The sequence below is a fragment of the Euphorbia lathyris genome, chromosome 2 (assembly GCF_963576675.1).
Source record: "Euphorbia lathyris chromosome 2, ddEupLath1.1, whole genome shotgun sequence".
Taxonomy (NCBI): Eukaryota; Viridiplantae; Streptophyta; class Magnoliopsida; order Malpighiales; family Euphorbiaceae; genus Euphorbia; species Euphorbia lathyris.
This window is the reverse complement of record NC_088911.1, coordinates 22,363,211-22,379,639: the sequence shown is the minus strand read 5'-3', so window position 1 is coordinate 22,379,639 and position 16,429 is coordinate 22,363,211. Positions and strand designations below refer to the sequence as shown.

The window sequence follows — 16,429 nt, the reverse complement described above, 5'->3', positions numbered from 1 at the left end:
TTTCTGTTTGACTAAATAGTAACTACTTCTGCTTTAGATTATGGAATCATTTGTTAAAATTATTGGTTGTATGTCAACTTAATTTGTCTATGAAAAAAAAATACACCTTTTTTTTTCTCCTGAATTTGCTCTCTCAATTTCAATTGTGAGAGACTAAAATAAATGACTATATATCTGATCTGCAGTGATGTTACTTCAACCATAATAATCTCCGAGTCTTCAAGATTAGGGTTTTCCCCGCTAAGTCTGCTTAGTATGTCGTTGATGTCATTAACATGTTTCAAATGGCACCATTTGATGAACCAGAGTTGATTAATATGTGGAGCAACAAAAGTGGATGTGTTATATACTGGCGGAGTCAGGACCAAAAGTTTGGGGGAGCTATGTACAAAAAAAAAATTAACACTTAAGATTTTGATTCTTACTAAAAATGTATTTATATACTTCTAGAATTTTTTTTCTAGGTGCTAGTGTAATTGTTTTAGCTAATACTTAGGAAATTAAGTCCAATTTAAATAACAAATTTAATATCCAAATTAATCTCCAAGACTCTAAAAAATTGAATACCCAGAATTTAAAATACTCAATCAAATTTTTAAAACTATCAGACAATAAAACTACCCAATCCGAAAACAAAATTAAATAACCTTGCACTCATATGAATAATCAACAAAATTAAACAAACAAATTTTTTTTTAAAAAAAACCCAAAAATTATCAAAGGGATTAAGGACCTACCTCCACCACCCCTAAATTATAGAAGCTAACATTTATAAAAATACAAGAAAATTAAATCAACACATACAATTTTTATAATAATGTTGACTAATCAATAAAACTTTCTAAAAACTATAAAGTAGAATTAAATACTAAAATTAACAAATTAAATTAAATTTAATAACTAATTTAATTGATAAGAATTTATAAGTTAATTTGAAAATATATATATATATATATATATATATATATATATAACCTAAATCTAAGAGATAACAATTCTTTTACTAGAAGATAAAGAGAAATGGATAAATCAGAATTTTAATTCAATGCCTAATTGTTGGGTTCTTTCTTTTAAATGCTTAAATCAAAACGATATTGTCATTTAGGCATTTAAAAGAAATAGGGAAAATGGAAAATGGGGTTACTCGTATCTGTTATCGTTGGGTGGCTTCCAGCCATGTATAAGAAAGGGTGGAGCTCGCTGAAATCACCTCTCCTAGAGGTTTTTTCGCAGATCGAAGGGTCGGTCAACCCTCTGCGATTCATTGTGGTTACGTTCCTGTTTAGAAACGAGTGAAAAGAACTTGATTCCAAATTAAGTGTTGAAAATGAAAGTGGCACATTGGATTCGAGACTCAAATCTTTCACATTAAATGAGGAAGAAGTCTTACCCAATCAATTTGAAAGTGTCAAATACTTTCGGGCTCAACTTCTTCACAACCTTGAAAGTGTCATTTTTCCACAGTCGGAGCTTGTTATTTGGTGCACTTGCTATCCTTTCCTTGCTCGAATAAACCAATACTTCACCTTCCCCCAGGTCGAATTGTATCTCCCTTTAGTACTCATCCACTTGTTGAATCTCATGGGCTAACTTTTCGACGGTCATATTATGTTTGTTCCCTTTTAGAATATTCGCCAAATCAAACATGTGGTTCGAGACTTTGGTATACATAAGCTCAAAAGGTGAATTATCGGTACGTATTAGTGTGGCTCCATTATATGAGAACTCCACTTATGCAACCGCAAAATTTCATATATTTAGTTTCTCCCTACAAAGGCTCGTCAAGAGGTCACCCAAAGTTCAGTTTACCATTTCCATTTGACCATCAGTTTGGGGATGGATGGTAGTACTAAACTTTAAGGATGAACCAAATAGAGCCCAAAATGTCCTCCAAAAGTGGCTACGGAATTTAGTATTACGATCGGAGACAATACTTTTGGGAACCTCGTGTAGTCATATAATCTCCTGAAAAAAAAGTTTGGAAAACTATGTCATTTTGGAAAACTGATCAATCACTATAAAAATTGAGTTCTTGGTAGCCCCAACATGAAATTCTTAGAAAGGTCCTCCCAAATAGTTTCTGGAATCGGCAATAACATATAGATACCTGTATTTTGAGCATGTCCTTTGAAAGTTTGACACACATAGTACCTTTCTACCAAATAAGCTATATCTCATATCATCTTAGGCCAATAATACCAAAAATTAAGAACATCTAATTTCTTGTCCCTGCCAAAATGCTTGGATAAACTTTCCCTTTACAACTCTCGAATCACTCTTTCACGGATAGAAGTACACTACAGTCAAACTTGATTCTCTTTCATCTAATATCCATCAAGCAAAAAGTATTCACCATCAACTCCTTTGATTTGAACACTTTGCTCATACGCTCCCAAAGTTATTCTTTATAGTATTTCTTCAAGTGTTAAAACTGACTCAACTCCCATAGCTATTGTCTTTAACAAGTTCACCCTCCTACTTATATTCGTTACCCGATTTTGTTGACCGACTTTGTGAATAAATTTATAGGGGAACTGACTCAACTCTAGAGTTGTTATTGACTTCTCAGATACTTGAAGGCATGGTTCCTTACGCACAAATTCTCACTAAAGTAGGCCATTAGCCTATTCTCTTGTATCTACACTCTCCCGACTCTGATCCCGCTGGCATCACTCTCAATTTCATATAACTTGTCGAAATCCTAAAATGCAAGAACCAGCGTCATGCTCTGTTGGTATGTGCGATAGTCCTAAGACATTATAATCTTGAAAGTGCCCTTCATCATAAGGTAATAATATATAATATTGATTCATTTGTGCAAATCAACCTTTTAGCATATCCAATATTAGTTATTTGCTCATGTTTGATGGGTTGAGAATCCGAGCAAGTGAAACCATGAAGCAATAAGATAGAATTCTAATTCTTTCAAGCTTGGCATGCAAATTTCTTTGTTGAACTATGGTTAAAATTAAAACATTTCTTTTCTTTAATCCATATGTATCAGCAAAGATCTAAATTTACCTTTTTAAATGATTTTTGGAAAGTGTAACTATACTTTTAATGTAAAAAATAGTAATATTATATATTCAATATTTTTAACGTTGAGCAATTTTGGATTTAGAGAGTGATAAAGTTTTACTATTTTGACTGTAAAAGATAAACTCAATTCATATGAATTGAACTTTTTTTTCCCATACTTAGGTCAAAACCACCTAAAAAAAATAAATCAAAATAAAATGCACAAAACTTTGTATGGTGCATTCCGCATATATAAAGATATATTATTGGTGGTTACCGACAGCCGGGGGCACATCAACATCTATGTATTATGTGTCTAGTTTCTTCACCTATGGACCCCAATACAAGTCTTATTTTGTGGATTCTATGTATTATCTGAGTTTAAGGGCGTCTGTTTTAGCTTTTTAAAGTGTTTAACGTTTCATTTAAACAGTAAGAATATAGCGTTTGTTTAGGTGTTTAGGTTTATATAACCGCAGTGTTTAGCATTTTTTTTGGAAATTGCAGTGTTTTGAAGCTTTTTCTGAACATCTTGTTTCTACAAAATATGTTTCTTTTTTAATATTTTTTATATTTTTACAACATAATTATCGGAAGAACAAGGTTTTGTTGCGTTTAATAAATTTTTCGTTTTTATTTTTTTATATAGATTATTTTTATTAATTTGTGTAATACAATTTTTATTTTATAATGGGATAAGGTGCAAAAATACACATAACGTTTATAGGTATTAGCAATTTTACCTTAACATCTAAAATGGTACAATTATACCCTTAACATTGGCAGTCAAGAACAATTTTATCCCTAACATTGACAAATTGGATCAATTTGAGAAACAATTCATCAAACTGTCTTCTTGGTCATGAACAGGGTCGGCCCTGGGCATAGGGCCGGAGTGCGGCGGCCTAGGGCCCAAGGCTAAAAGGGGCCCAAAATTTTTAATTTAATTGAATATATACTTTTTTTTTGTTATAAATTTAGTTATAATACACATTAGGTCTAAAAATTGATCAAATAATATGATATTTTAGGTCTAAAATGGGCCCAAATTTCTATTTTTAGATTTTTTACTACAATTTTTTTTTATTAAGGGCCTATTATCTCTTATTTCGCCTGGGGTCCCTAAAATGTCAGGACCGGCCCTGGTCATGAATCATGTCATCTACACTTCACATGTGCGTCATTTTATCATCATTAGTAACCGATCACAAACATATGGTTAGACATGAAATTTTTTAAAATATATATATTATCTTTTGTACGAGTTAGACAAAAAAAAATTTAAAATATTATGCCAAATTTATAAATATTAATTTACAATTTTATTATTACATCACAAAAAAAAAATGAAATTTTTTTCTAGAAATAACTGATATACAATTGGTGTAGAATAAGAAATAAAATATTTGTGTTTTGTAATAAGATCTGAAATTGACCAAACTTGCCAATGTTATAGGTAAAATTGATATCGGCGGCCAACGTTATGAATAAAATTGTTAATGGTAAAATTGCTCTTGACTGTAAATATTAGGAGTATTTTTGCACCTTATTCTTTTTATTATTTATTTGTTGATTAATTTAAAACATGTTAATATTATTAGACCTTTTAAATTCTAACAACAACAGTTTAATATAATTTTACCAAACACTAATAATTAAACATCTAATAGCTAACAGCTAACATCACTTATTGCAACCATAAATAGCTAGCAACAACATCTATTAGTTAATAGTTGAACCAAACAGACCCTTAATGTACACAAGCATAGGAATTTTGATGTATATATATAATAAAAAAATATTAAAATTATTTTAATTAATTTTAAAAACTAAAAGATGGGTTTTTATTTATATAACTGAGAATAATTTTGTATTTTCATATAAAAAATGGAGTGACTAAAAAATTGATTAAGAAAAAATTAAAAACTTTAATAATAACATGATGAACATATTAGTATATTATTTGGCAAGGATTATGTCTATTTGGCAAGGATTATGTGTGTTTAGCATCGGGGTGTGGTGAGGAATCACGCAGGGGATCTGGTTCTTACTTTCACTCAAGCTCGTCAAGGAAGGGTCCCTCCGCCGATGGCAGAAGCTCTCAGTTTGCAGCAGGCTTTGTTATTGATTCAGGAAGTGGGATGGGAGGGGGTGATCATCGAGATGGATGCTTGCGAAGTAGTTACAACATGCGGCTGTAGCGATATATGGAAGTTTAGAATGGTTATTAAATCATGTCGAGCTTTGCTTTCTAGTCTAGTAGATAGTTCAATTACTTTTGTTAAAATGTCTGCCAACCAAACGGCTCACAGGTTAGCTAGTGAGGCTTTGTCAGTGGCGAATACATGATTACTCGATGGGGGTCAATTTTATACATGCGTTCGGAAAAAAAAAATCTTATATCGAACTTGCTTAATTTTTTTGTATATATGTGTGTTATAATTTCAGTGGTCAAGAATCAATTTTTAAGTATTATTGTAAAATTTCTCAAAATTAAGCTAGATTTTGTTTAAGATTCCGAACATGTAAAAAAAATTGGATTTAGGAAGGCCGAACAGGTAAAAAAATTATTTGAGAGGGTCTATCAAGCCAAAAAAAATAATAATTTGGATTTAATGAGGGCGTAACATGCCAAAAAAATAGAAATTTAGATTTATGGAGGTCTAACATGCCAAAAAAATTAAAAATTTGGATTTAGGGAGTACCTAATAGGCCCAAAATTGGACAAGTCTAACACTTAATGAGTCATCTTGGAGGACCAATTCAACACCCTGATAAAAAAAAGTTGAGACAAGGGGACCGAAATTATCCGGGATCAAGGTGGTTCCGGTGGCTAGAGGAGCTCAGGCCTCTGTCTACACCCCTGGGCCTTGTCCTTGGCCACGCCTATGTTTTGGTATTCAAAACCCGCTTTCTTAAGTCATGTTCTGTCTGCTGATGTAATGATGCTTCCGTTATAATAAAACACTTCCAACTTTAAGTGATCAAAAAACACTAATGATAAAATTATACTACATCCGTTTATATTAAATGTCTTTCTAGAAACTCTTTTTTGTTTCATTATACATGTCATTTTATATCATCTTTTTTCTTGCTATAAAACGTGGGTTTACAAAAATTAATTAGAATAATGAACTTATTATGGAATAAATAAATAGTGGAATCAATAAATAAGGGAAACAATGTCTTTTTTCTAATATCCTTAATTTCTATGTAACTCTCTAAAACGATATGTAATATGAAACAGGTGGAGTATTATTTTTTATACACTCACCTAAATGTTTCTGCTAAATGAAATTCTAAAGATTTAAAATCATAAAAAAAACCACTTGATCTAAAAATACAAGGTAATAGTTTTTATCAATGTTATCATAATCGGACCGGACATCAAACCGGATTGGTAACTGGGTCACAGGTCACTTGGTCGGACTGGATGGTTCGGATTGGTCGAACCGGATGACGTAATAAATAAATAAATAATATTTATATATATTAAATATATATAACTAATTTAAAATTATTTTTATACATTATATATATCCAAAACAAATTATAAACAACATTTGGTTTGTTATTTTTTGTTAATTTGAGTCTTAAATATATAACGAATAAATTAAGTTCAGAATAAATTGAAATATATCAACGTATTCTATGTCATGAGATCTTTTTAAAAATATATTATAAACTCAAAACGGACAAGTGATGAATGAGAAATTGATGCTCAAAGTGAACGACTTAAAATGCTTTGGAAGAAAATAAAAGAAAATTAAGCATTCACATCGCACATAGGAAAGAAATGAGAAACTTCACTAGTTTATAAGTAAATGATGTTTACATGCCTTTAACTAACATGCCTTTAACTAATTACTAGGAAAAATGCTCTCTCACGGGGGTGGGGGTTGCAATTGATTAACTGTTGGGTTAGGGGCGCATGATGTGGGCGACGCGAATGCCGCATCGTAATAAGGTCTCTTAACTTGGCCACTTGTGCTTGTTTTTTTTTTCCCTTTATTTAAATTTTTCAACGCTCCATTTAAATTTTTTCCCACCCAGCAGTTTCAAAGCCCGCCCCATTTATTTTTCCAACGCTCCATTGTTTAAACAGCCCTCACATCCCGCCTAAAATTCCCCAGCTCGTCCAAATTTTTTTTCACGCCTAATTCTAGAGACCCGGGGTCACCCCGGTTCCCGGCCGGACTGCCGGGTCCCGGGTCAATCCCGGATCTCTCCGGTTTTTTTAACATTCAAAAAACCGGCCAGGCTCGGACCGGCTTCCTCGCCAGTTCCCGGTCCGATCCGAGCCTTATAACATTGGTTTTTATATATATTATTTCAGACAAATATAATATATTCATCTGAAATGACAGATTTGTTGTATTTTGGTAACAAATTGATTGGAGATCTGAAATAGACTCCAATCCCCGCTTTACACCACTCGCAAGAAGGCGTTATTTATTTATTTATTGTTTTTGCAATATTTTTGGGTAATATTTTCACCAAATAGTTTGAATAGCAAGTCAGTCCTATTTTGGTCCTGCTCAGTATTCATTACATTTCAACCTTTTTAACCTGTTCGTCTTCTTGTCATGTGCAAATTTTAGTCCTTTTGCGGAATATGACACTAACTTTAACGACATAATAAGTAAGTTTCTTCAAAGCATACAGTAAAATTTATTTTCTTTTTATTATCATTATTATTTCCCCTTTGAAACCACATGGTTTGGTATGGTAAGTAAGAGATCTCAATCTCATGCTCTAACCACTCAAATCAACTGACAAATAATAACATCAAAAATAAAAATACTCAATACAGAGTCCAAAAGAATCCCAATAGAGTTTAGTAGACTAGAGAGAGACACTCGAATGCTCGTACTCCAATCCAATCCGTGCTATTTACATACTAGACTGTTAAATAATATACATAACCGAAATGATTAGAAAATTTCTACGGTGATGTGGTAACATCGTGAACATGTCATTTTTTGAGTGATCCAAACGAGGTGTACGGACCATAGTCATAGCTCTCCTAACTTGGATATACCAATATCACAAAATTTAGAAGAGAAAAACATGGAAGTCGAAAGCTCAAATACCAAACTATCCAACCCAACCTAGGGAGGAAATTAAGAAAAGCTCCTTTCATAGGAATAAACCAAAACAAAAAAGAAATCAAGTTGCAATTAGTAGTCAGAACTCAGAAGCCGCCATGTCGAGAGGTAGATGCAATCGCCACTGCCTGTGCCCATACCTTCAGCCTCGCCTTCACATCTCGAGGATCATCACCTACACAATCATATAATCAATACTCAGTTAACTGTTTCTGATGTGAAAACACAATTATACACAATTCAATTTACACAAATTAGCCAAACATAATCTATTTTAATACCTACAAATTTGTCAAACTAATTTATCAACTAGACTCTGATCCTCCTAACAATTTCAATTATCATTTTGAACCTAAATTTGGGGATAACAGTCATATATTGTGAAATTTGAACTGATACCTAAATTTAGATTTGGCTTTCACTATTAGATGAAAGAAAGACTAACCAGGGCTGGAAATGCGCCAATTGGCTATCGGAGAATTGCCGCCGCTACTAGTTTCAAATGAAGCACGATTAGGCATTTCAACCATACGTTCATGCTCCAATTCAAATCCAAGATCTCTACAAGCCTTCACTTCATCTAAATCCATACACAGTGATCTTCTTCCTCCTTTTGGCCTCGTTATCACAACAAGCCCACTCCCTTCACTCTCTCCGCTCAAACTATTACAGTAATTCAAATTCCCCATACTCAGATCTTCTTCCTTCTTAATCTTATTACTCTTCTCAATTTCACCATCCACCATCCATCTCTCCCTCACCACTCTCCTTCTCCTCCTCGAAATCTTCCTCAATTTCCCCTTCTCCGCATCATTTTCACTCGCATAATCTTTTCCCCTAATTTCACTACTCTTACTCACCACAACACCAACGTTTCTCCGCCGCGGCGGCGTAGCTGAAAGCGAGTAACATCCAGGTTCCGAATCGGACGACAGATCGAGCATACCTGTATCTACCTTGCCGTCATCGGAGAGTTCCTCATCCGCGTCGAAACTTTCAATCGATAATCTCGACAGGAACATCCTCATTCCATCACAGTCTTGATAATCATCTTCGTCGTCTTCGTTCGTGTTCATAGAACTCGTACACACAGATAACCTTGAGAGATTATGAGGATGCGGCTGATGATCGTAGCCGTCATCAGTATCGTGATCGTATTCGTCGTCTGCAACCGTTGATGATGAAATAATCATGGCGGTGTTCTCATCGGACGCCATATATTGATTTTACAGTAATAGCTAGTGATGATGATGATGATGATGAAAGGTGGGTAGGATTAAAAACACATACTACTAATAAAAGGAGTGAAAGCAGAGTAAAGTGATGAACAGAGGAAAAAGAAAAGAAGAGAAAAGTGTAAAAACGGAAGTTTTTTTTTTTTTTGTGTGTTTCAATAAATACTGATAGAGATTTGTGGCTTTTGGTTATCCGCTTCTTGTTTTATGATAAGATGAAGGTAAACATAATCATTTAGAAAGCCTATCTATTTATAAACTTCTCAGTACCGACTATGCCCTTCTATGTGTCAATCCTCTTAATTTTATAATGCAAGGGCAATTAAGGGAAATAAACGGCTTTTGCATCACAGTTCAAAGGGCGACTGGAATGGTAATTAAGCTAATTAATAATTAAAACCGACATGTATAAATTTACGTTTATAGCTACTCAAAACATTTATTTAATTTAATTCTATTAACTAGGGTTGGTTTGAAATCCTAACATTTTTGAAACAGTATAATTCCAAATCTTATTAATAAAAAGTGATTTTTTTTCATTAAAATGTATAGTTTCAACTATTACTTAGGTAGTCAAAACGTCCTCCGAATTAGTCCCTTCATTGTAAAAAAAAAAAAAAGTAGTCAAAACGTGTACTAAAAATATCTATTTTCTATTAATAAAGTTTTGCAACACACCATCTAATAATTTAAAGTGTTATTATTTTATACATATAAATAAAACCAATTTTCTTCAATAATCATGTTAAATTATTGATAACATTGTGATATTATCCCAATGATCAAAAAGGATATTCGCCAAGGACCTACCACAAGAGATCCGCGGACGAACCTATGAGGCGAATCTCCATGAACCCTCGATTTGCCATTAGAAACGGCTGGGCCGCCCCGGCAGTAAAGGCCATTAATGAGCTATCAATTAGCTAACCGCCAGCTTAAAGGTAACCAGTAACCGTCAGCTTAAAGGTAACCAGTAACCGCCATTAATGGGACATTAATGGAGACTTTCTAGTTACTGCAAGTTACAACTTCATGACTATATATATAGCCTATACATCAGGCTATCAAGGTACACACATTCACTTACCCTTTGTCAATTCAGTTTGTCAATTCAGTTTGCTCTCTTGATCTTCCTTACTGATTTTGGCATCGGAGCTTCCCCCGTCGAACCCAACGACGCCCCCACAGGAACGGAAGTTGATCAGAATTTCTCTACTTGTTATCAATTATATTTTATCTCAAATTATAATAGCAATTGCAAACTTTATTTAGTGTCTAGACATAAAAGAAAATTATATTTTTCCAAAAAAAAAAAACCAAATTTGCTTTCTAAAATCAAACTGAACAAAAGGTTTTAACTCAAAATTTAGGTCCTGTTTAATAATGATTTTGGATGCTTAAAATTAATACATTACATGTTATTGGTTTTAAGTTTGTTTGATAATACAATTTAAATATTTCATCTAAGTCATAAAATCATTTATTCATATAAATTTAAAAAATTAACTTAAAATTTTAAGTTAAATATTGTCAACTAATATTTTTAAATCTGAGACTTAATTTTAGTATTTATCAAGCAGCTATATCATTTAATACTTTCAGCATTTATAATATTCAACACCTGATAAATTGAGGAGCGGTGATGGAAATGTAATCCCTATCATGCACTATTTGCATCCTTACATTACACTCATATTAGCCATAACGTTATCTTTTTTTTCAATTAAAAAAATAACAGTGCGAATGCACCTGAAAAAAATGGAACTGAGTCGATCTATTCTATGGCAAAGCATCCGAAGCATAAATGTACACTCACTCACACGATCTTTGCCGAGAGATAGGGACATTCAGTGGAACGGGTGAACTACACTTGTTTATGGATAGATGTGTGGGACAGTGGACTCGTGTTGTATGCATATTTATATTTTTGTGTGTCAATTCACATCAAAACTGCATCGTTTTGAAACTAATATCCTTTATGGACTATATTTATTTTTTAAGCAATCAACAAACTGATTCCATTATGAACTGGTCTAAAATTGTTTCACATTTTAAGGATAAAATTTTACAAATTGTTTTACGATTAAAGGTATATTCACATGACCTAAAAACATTAACAACAAAGGTGAAACCATACCATCACTAACACACATCAAAACTCCAAAATGAAAATGTAGTTGGACGAAAATAGTAATAAGATATTTTTTCTCTCGAAAAAAACAAAAACAGTAAGATTGTATTTTATTCTTTATTTTTATCCTATCCTCCAAATTCCTAAAATGTACCTATAGTCACGAGAGGTGTGGAAAACCATCGTCTTATCAGTTTTGATGTACTCACAAGAAGTCCAATAAATTCATTCATATGCACTTTAATTATTACTCCTTTTTATGATTTCAAAAATTGGCTTCTTCCTTCCTTCCCCATAAGGCTACCGACGCCAATCTCTAATTTCTAAAACAATGTATATGTATATGTAGCCCAATCAATCTCTTTATGCACAATTAATTACATTTCCTCTTTCTAAAGCAGCCTCTGTTATTGTTCTACTTTTTTATGGTATATCTAGATTCTGCCTATAAAAACACCCCTCAATTATTGCCTCCTATTTTCTAGCACAATACCCATGCTACACATTTCAACCCTAACTACACTACTCATTTAACTATTTTCGGTGCTCTTATCTTTTTAAGGGACAATTATTAAAAAAAAAAAAAAAATGGGTTTACTATATTTGCAAATACAAACATTTAGTTTAAAATTTTGTAATAAAATTTTGAAAATATATTTTATTAGCCAATACAATAATTTTTTTTTTGAAATAAATAACAAATTCGGAGGCATAGTAATCCACTCCGAGAATTTTGATAGAGAAAGGTTTGCTCGAACTAACACATGAACCACACCATTCGCAGAACAATATATAATGTTGATAGTTACATCATTAAAAGAATCGCGAAGAGCCCTACACTCGTCAATAATAATTCTATAAGTCGAGGGGAAGCTAGGCTACTAGAGGTGATCAACCACAACTAACGCATCAGACTCCACTCTAACCTCATCCAACCACTTGCCTTTTAACCAATTGAATGCCTCACGAGTACGAATAGTTTCACCACCCCTTCTTAGATTTCCTACATGCGAAAGTACTACATAAAATCTCATAGAATCGCGTAGCACTATCCCGATACAGGAACAATTGATGCATCTACATTCAGCTTTAACACATTTAGCGAGGGACACGACCGAGCCTGCAACCCAACAATTCCCAAACCAACTACCTTCAAACTCGTCTTAGCATCTTGCTAATTCTTTAATACCGAAACACATAATTTAACGATACTTTCCACAACAACCACATTATCATTCCAAACTGCACAGTTCCTACAATACGACGTGCCTCAAATTACTGCTATCCAAACATAACATTTATCAAAACATTTTTCATCGAGTTTTGAAAAGATTCACTGTGGGTCATAGTTAAACAGTTCAATGATGCACTATTCCACACTGCTACAAAATAAGAACATTCATTAAATATATGCAAGACGGATTTAGACCTTATCCTACATAGCTTACAAATCAAATCAATTTCTATCGTTGTTTAACCTACAATTGAATCAAAATATTCACATAATTCTTGCTAGTATCAACAACCTATATTATGTTATCATGCACCTAAGGAAGCTTTAAGCCCCCACTTCGACCAATACAATACACAATTCAGCACCCTGCGAGCCCCATATTTTCCTACGAACATAATCTAATCTACTCAAAATGAAATGTGTTTTCGAAAGAAAAATCACATCCGATTTATTTTGTCGGGCCATATCCAAAAGAACGTGAGTTGACCATAGGTTGTCCAGTCTACGATAATTCCATATCAAGATGCTTATAATGCTCGGCAGAACTGTCCATCAAATCATTAGCAATGACACTCGATAAAACCATGATTAGATTAAGAAAGCAAAAGCAATTACAAATCACAAAACTTTGTCATGTAAACAAAACAAAACATATTCACCAATATGATAAGAGCTTGTGCTCAATTGTAAATAATAAATTTTTAAATAATAATGTTTCTTTATTTTTTTAAACAAAAATAATACCGTTTATTAAAAATGCATTGTGTGTAGTTTACCCTAATTTTAATCCATAAACTCTTAATGTCAATTAAAAATGGGTTAAATACATTAGGACTTCATAAATTTCTAAAAAAAAAAAAAAAAAAAAATCAAATGGTCCCTAAACTTTGAAGATATCTCATTAGTCCATTAAATTTATTTTGAATGATTTAGTGACTCTCTCTACTTAATTTAAATTGATTTATTTACACTTTTGAACTTGCTAAAATCTACATAAGTTTGATTCAAGTGATTCAAGTGATGCACGCTTTAACTTATTTAAATTTCTTTCTACACTGACATATAATAATAAGGTTTAATCTAGTCGCATTAACTAAGAGCTAATATCATATTTTTAAAAATTTAGAGCGCGAGCCATTTTTTTATAGTCAAGTTCAAGGTTCATATAATGTGTTGAACCATTAAAATGTGTATGTATATCTTCATTATGTAAGCTGATAGATTAAAATTAAATAAACAAAAAAAGTAGACTAAATAATAAAAATGAAGAAGCTTTATGTAGGAGGAGATTTAGAGCCAAATTGAAAATGTGTAGTCAAAATATAGTCTTTACCCACATTTCCGAAACTACCCATATGACAAAGGAAGAGAGTGGAGGATAATTTCGGCAGTGGATAAGGATAACAGTCCTAAAAACTTTGGGCCCCATTAGGCCCAGAAAGCAACTATTTGATTTGATAAGGATGTTCGTCCAAGTGATGCATTATACCGCGTTTAATAGCACAGGTGTCCGCGTTTTCCATTTCTCACCCTCCGGGCCCACTTAACCTGGCCCACGACTTAACACAACGCCAAGTCTTACCTAAGTAGTATACTATTATTTAAAATAACACGTGTTCTTTCAGCAATGATCCCAACGCATCACTTCTACTCTCTTTACTGAATCACTTAACTTTGACCCATCTCTTTATTTTATTATTTATTCAGCCAGTCCTTTTTCCTTTTTCCCCTTTTTAAGTTTTAATATGTTATCTGAATCCATTTTCCAAAATCAAAATTATATATTTTATTATTATTTTGGGAAAAAATACAATTAAAAACACATTATAAGAAAGTGCAATATTGATAAACTAAATCAATTTAAGACATTATTAAACAAAAATGTATATATTTTTTGTATTTTGCATCAAGCATATCATCAATTTTCTCAATTTATTCTAGAAGAAATCATATGTATCTTTTTTAAAAACTTTACAATAGTTTAGAAATGAAATTTTTATACTTGATAAAATATTTAAATTTATTTTTTACATATAACACGTGTAATACATAATAATTTTTTTTAATTTCATTTTCCATATGTATCATGTTTTTATTATGAATATGAGCAAGTAAATGAACAAATTCCACATGCTCATTAAGGTGTATGTGACAAGACTGCATTGACAAAATCGATATTCTCTATTAGTACGTTTTATTAATAAATTTATGGTTATTTATTTATTTTATATCAAACATTAACTAAAAATCAAGTACGATAGAGGAGTATCGTCGAAAGTAGAATCAAATAACATTTTTTTGATCATATACTATAAAAGCGAATAGGTTTGTGAATTTAATTGTAAAATATTGATATTAAACTCAAATATATATATTAATATCAATTATATTAGATATGCATTAAGATTTTGAATTATATATTTGGCTGTAATATTATTTTAAAGGGATTTACTTTTTATTTTTTTTTATGTAATGAACCTTTATATTTCTATCAAATGACTAAAATTTCAAAACGTGAGTTCATATATATTTTCAAATTCAATAATATGTTTAAAGTATTTGATAAAATATTATATATTTCGTGCAACATGCGTGTCTTCAACTAGTGATATATATACAATGGAGATCATGAGCCGAACATATTTTCCAAGGGGAGGTGTCATTGCTAGAAAAATTTATAGATTGTCTTTAAAAAAAAATATACATATTATTTTCATACAATTATGTTCCAAACTTGATTCAACCCGATTATTAAATGACTATTGAATTCTACGAGACAACATCTATTAAAAACAATGCAAAATTACTTTATTTCAATTTTGGTAAACATAATCTGGATTAAACTCAAAACTAGAACCAAACTCTTTGATAATAAAATTCATAATGGAAAAGTGTATTCGTTTATTAACGGTTCAATTGTACTCTTCATGTTTTATATTACATATCTTTTTAGGAAGTTGAACATAAATTACGAATATTAGAAAAAAAACTTTGTTATTTTTTATTTATTGATTCTACTATTCATTTATTTTATAATAAGTTTATTATTTTAATTATTTTTCATAAATTCATATTTTATAGTAGATAAAATGTGACTTAAGGTGTATTGATTATATTAAAATGATATGTATTATAAAATAAAAAATAACATGTTTAGAAAAATATGTAATATAAAATGAATAAAGTTTTTTCTATATGAAATATAAAACGGAGAAAGTATTATTAACTGAGGTTAAAAATAAAATTACTCTTATTGAGTGACATCGATGTGGATATTTTTAAACTACATAAAATAGAGCTGAGTGAGTATAGTAAAACTGCCGCTCACCGACCGCTATTAAGTTGACTTGTCGCCTCCTTAAGCTAGCTGTTTCAATAGGATAGACGGTTGGAATAGTCGCTTTGGTTATTAAGATGCTTACACGTGTCCTGTCTTTTTTGGCGGTTATTATCAGAAGCGGACACTATCAAGTAAGACCTGTGGATAGAGGTGAGGCAACGAGGCCATCTCTGAAATTCTGCGGTTACTATTGCAACTTAGTAAATGGGTCCCATCCAATTGATTTCTGTTGGTGGGGACACAATTTAATACGTGATTGCACATTTTTTTTGTGTTTTGAATAATTTTTCCTTCCCAAATAATGTGTAGCTCTGAAATCAACAGAAATTATATTTCAAAACATGAATTGGGCTGTGCATTAAA

General features: G+C 31.8%; 1 protein-coding gene across 1 annotated transcript; it reads right to left on the bottom strand.

Annotated features, from left to right (window-relative positions):
• Nucleotides 1–7,801: 7,801 nt before the first annotated feature.
• LOC136217257 (uncharacterized) lies at nt 7,802–9,583 on the bottom strand. Its single transcript, XM_066003851.1, has 2 exons — nt 8,572–9,583; nt 7,802–8,301 (listed from the first exon to the last, which is right to left on the bottom strand). Exons 1-2 carry the CDS (start codon nt 9,341–9,343, stop codon nt 8,213–8,215), a joined length of 861 nt encoding a protein of 286 aa, XP_065859923.1. The 5' UTR covers nt 9,344–9,583; the 3' UTR covers nt 7,802–8,212.
• Nucleotides 9,584–16,429: the final 6,846 nt, after the last annotated feature.